Consider the following 4,194-nt stretch of genomic DNA (forward strand, 5'->3'; position numbering starts at 1 on the left):
ATGGGATCGAAGTGACACTTGACATGTCCTTTAAGCTTTGAGCCTTCTGAGTAATTTTACCTAAGTATGAATCAAAACTTCACTTTGGGTTGTTATGCTTAGAGCCTTGTGACGAAGGTGTCAGTGGGGCCACTGCAAGGGCGTACTCAGAGATCACCAGGTCTTTTGGGTTCAAGGCCGCTCTCAGAAATGAGGTTGACCTCCAAAATTATCCCGTGTTGCTCAGCATCAGGGTCAGGCCATTATTGAAAACAGACTTGCAGGGTTGATCTTTCTGGGAGCCCCTTCTTGGAAAATTGGTAGCAAAAAAATACTGAGCACGGGTCAATTAATTTCCCTTGTAAATCCAGTGTAGTCAGCAGAATGATATTGCGTAGGAATTTGGCTGTACAATTTAGAAATTTATTGGCCATGCACAAAAGAAATTTATCATATGGAGTCATGTTGTGTAGGTCTGTGGATGATTTATGAATTTGAAACGATGAAAGTAATTACAGATATTAGAGGAGTCACCGGAAAAGAAGACCCGTAGTTGGTAAGTACTAGAGGTTTTATGAGATGCTTCACCTCCCCTGAGTTACCTTCAAAATGGTATAAAAGCAGGAGTATCTCAAGAGTTTTCTAAAACCTTCTCCTGACTTACCTGTCTCTGTGTTCTGGGTGAGTTTCATTTAAGCTAATGCTTTTATATCTGCAATGTCAGAAGACCCATAGTTGGTAAGTACTAGAGGTATTATGAGATGCTTCACCTCCCCGAGTTACCTTCAAAATGGTATAAAAGCAGGAGTATCTCAAGAGTTTTCTAAAACCTTCTCCTGACTTACCTGTCTCTGTGTTCTGGGTGAGTTTCATTTAAGCTAATGCTTTTATATCTGCAATGTCTCTGTAGCGATAGTTTTAAATGAGGACTCTTTTCTTTGCCTCGCCTTGTATTTTGTGGTTTTAGCAATAAGATGTCTTAGTGAAATCTTACTTTTCATAGGAGATGTACTGCTGTAACTTGTCATCAGTGGTAAAAATCAACTTCACATTTAGAGGTAGAATCTGAAGAGTTACTTTATTTTTTCTTACGTCTTTCAAAACTTAGATGCAACTGGAAAGCTAAGCTAAACGTAGTCCTAGGCATCCTCCACAGGGACAAGAAGGAAGGAAACAAAGGGACCACAGGGCAGGAGAACATGAGGGAGGAAAAGGAAGCGTGAGCAAGGATATTGGGATCTTCTCGGGGTGATCCTGCTCTAGCAGGGGGGTTGGACTGAGTGATCTTCAGAGGTCCCTTCCAACCGCTACCGCTGTGTGACTCTGTTTGATATCATCTGCCAACCCAATGCCATTGCTGTCACATCTATGATGGGTGCCCACCAGCACCTGAGCATGATGGTTTCCTGACTACGCATTTTCTTTCCCAGCTCGACCTCCACTCCTCAAGAACCATGTACAGCAGCGTCAGCTCCCGGTGCCTGCCCCAGTGTGAGGTGACGTGCCCACAGCCGTGTGTCTATGGAAAAAGCCTTGGGCCCTGTGTTGCAACCTGTGGAGACTCCACAGCCGTGGTGTATGCCCCACCGGTCCTCCTCACCTTCCCAGGCGCCATCCTCCAAAGCTGCCCTCAGGAAAGCATTGTGGGAGCATCGTTTCCCCAGCAATATGGTGCTTTGACCTCTGGAAGCTCCTCAGATATGTTGGGCTCCTATGGTTCTGGGGGCTCCTCAGGGATGGGGGGCTCCTCTGGGTCTGGGAGCTCCTTTGGCTATGGGGGCTCCTCAGGGATGGGAGGTTCCTCTGGGTCTGGGAGCTCCTTTGGCTATGGGGGCTCCTCAGGGATGAGAGGTTCCTCTGGGTCTGGGCGTTACTCTGGGTACAGAGGTTCCTCAGGTTTGGGAGGCTGTTACACGAGGCGGACCTACAGAAGCAGCAGTGGATCCAGCCGTGGAAACTGTGGCTCATATTAAGGCAGCCCGAAAACCTGCAGACCATGCAACAACCCAGGAGACGAAACCACAAGATCTGGATCCGCAGCTGAGGCTGGTTTCCAGAGATGGTGAAAGCCCATTGCACCAACCATGGGTGTCACCCTTATTGATACCTCTGAAAACTGGTCCCACACCTCTTTCTGGCATTTTTCACTTTGTCTGCTGCTAACAAACCATTCTGTTAAACATCTGACAATTCTACATCCTTATTTTCATTGTGCCAATGTAAAAAAAATAATAATTTGAAAGGCCTGACACAGAATTTGTCAGTAAAACTGTGTCAGGAGAAGAAGAACAGTTGAAAATGTACTCTTCATAAGCAGTGAATGCTGTACCCTTCCCTGGAGCTGAGGAATTGTCTGCTTTGTGTTGTGTGCCATCTCACTCTGCGGTGTAACCCGTTTCCCATCTGTATTAAAAATCCTTCTGCATAATCAAATTTGGTTCAGCTTCTCTTTCGTCGCAAGACTGTTTTGGTCCTAGTCTTTCCACTAGCTCATTAGGCTCTTCCTCGAGCTGGCTTCATAGTCTGTGGGCAACAATTAAGTGTTTTTATGGTAATATGATAGTAATTGCTTAAGTGATGGAGGTGTTATGAAAAGGGTGGTTAAATGGAGCGTTTAAAATTCAAGCACATAAAGCAGTTCAGCACTGCTCCTCCATAGGGCACAGTGGTTTCTGAAGCTGATGAGTCAAGACTTTGCGCTGGGGCGTGAACAGAGAGCAAACAGAAGTCGCTTGTGCGGACAAGTGACAACCCTCGGATACAGAATTTTTCCTCAGCGCAGCTTTTTCTTTTCACGTCAAATGAGGAATGAAAGCTAAAAATGCTGCATCTACAAGGCCTTTTCAGAAGAGGTCAGGCTGCTTCATAGGACCTCTCCTGGCCAATGGGGAAAGGTAGAAAAAGAGAGTGTAAGACATGAGATATGGTCAGCTGAAGACTGGAAATTCATAAGGACCTTTATTTTACACCCTGGTATAGCCCAACTCTTCTGGAGGAGTCATTTATCCATTCTGTCACTGTATTTCATTTAAAATCAGTTTACAGGAATTATCAAGGTTCCCTGGAGATATCTGAGGTTCAGGCAATTCAAGTACATTACCAAGAATGTCTGAAAGATGCAAACCAATATAAAAATACCTTTCTTTGGGACTGTGAATTGTAGCCAAAGAAAACCAACCACATAAGCGTTATTTGATTTGTCACCTTGAAGCGTTAAATACCTGAAGACATTTAGGAATTTCTTTGGACCATGACCCCTTTAAAGGGCTGCATCTCTAGGAGAGCACAGTGTGCTTTCATGTCACAGGGGTGTGCAAGAGAGACTTTCACAAGCGATGAGTAACGCCAGACCCGAAATAACACCTTGTGTTGTTGTTTGCCGTAGCCATTGCTGGGAGGAGGAGCTCAAAGAGGCCAATGGATGAGTCGAAATGCTAAAGATGCATTAAAACCTGGCTCTGCTGCATTTGGTGTTACTCGGGAAGCACAGGAGGGAGATCAGGAACCAAAGAAAGATCTTTAGGTATTTTTTTTATACTTCATGTTGAATTACACAATTGGGAAGTCAAGAGGGTTGAACTGAACACAGGGACCATTAGCACAACATGGGATATCCCTGTCATAGATTCCTGGTCCTACTTTCAAAACCTAACTTTTATATCTTAGTGAAAATGGCAATAATGAAAATCTGAATTGACAGCTTTACTGGAGATGGAAAAGAAACCCAACCCAATAATTTAGAGGATTTTTCATATGATTAAGAAATTGCTTAAGTTTCCCGTGATTAATGATGTTAAAGTATATTAATCTGAGATTAATTTAATGATTGCAAAGAAGAAACACATCAGCCTCAAGCAAAATCGTAATATGACTGAGGAAACTGGCTCAGTTTGAAAACAATTAGATAATTAATTTGCAATCATTATATAGCTCCGCAGTTAGGAGGGAAGATCATCGCACACTGTCAGGAAGCAGAATTCCGGTTCAGTGGCGTGAATCCTGAACTGTGTCACAGGTGCCACATTTTCCACCGCTCCAAACTCCTGCTGTCACCTAAAGTGCCCTGATGGACTCTTGAATAACTTAAGGAATAAAGTTTTCAGCTCTTGGCTGGCTTCACAGCAATGTTTCATAGGCAAAGTGGTTCAGGAAGGTGAAAAAGAAGACATCAGGTGAATGTTCTGATGCAGCATAACTTTAATGAGAGGGAAGCAC

General features: G+C 44.0%; 1 protein-coding gene across 1 annotated transcript; it reads left to right on the forward strand.

Annotated features, from left to right (window-relative positions):
- Window positions 1-1,433: 1,433 nt before the first annotated feature.
- Window positions 1,434-1,952, forward strand: LOC104535731 (sericin-1-like). The gene has a single exon (XM_010185106.1). The coding sequence runs from the start codon at window positions 1,434-1,436 to the stop codon at window positions 1,950-1,952; it is 519 nt and encodes a 172-aa protein (XP_010183408.1).
- Window positions 1,953-4,194: the final 2,242 nt, after the last annotated feature.

The sequence above is a fragment of the Mesitornis unicolor genome, unplaced genomic scaffold (assembly GCF_000695765.1).
Source record: "Mesitornis unicolor isolate BGI_N332 unplaced genomic scaffold, ASM69576v1 scaffold15395, whole genome shotgun sequence".
Lineage (NCBI taxonomy): Eukaryota > Metazoa > Chordata > Aves > Mesitornithiformes > Mesitornithidae > Mesitornis > Mesitornis unicolor.

What these genes read in the sequence shown, in the direction of transcription:
- LOC104535731 (XM_010185106.1), top strand. Translation starts at nt 1,434, where the DNA reads ATGTACAGCAGCGTCAGCTCCCGGTGCCTGCCCCAGTGTGAGGTGACG.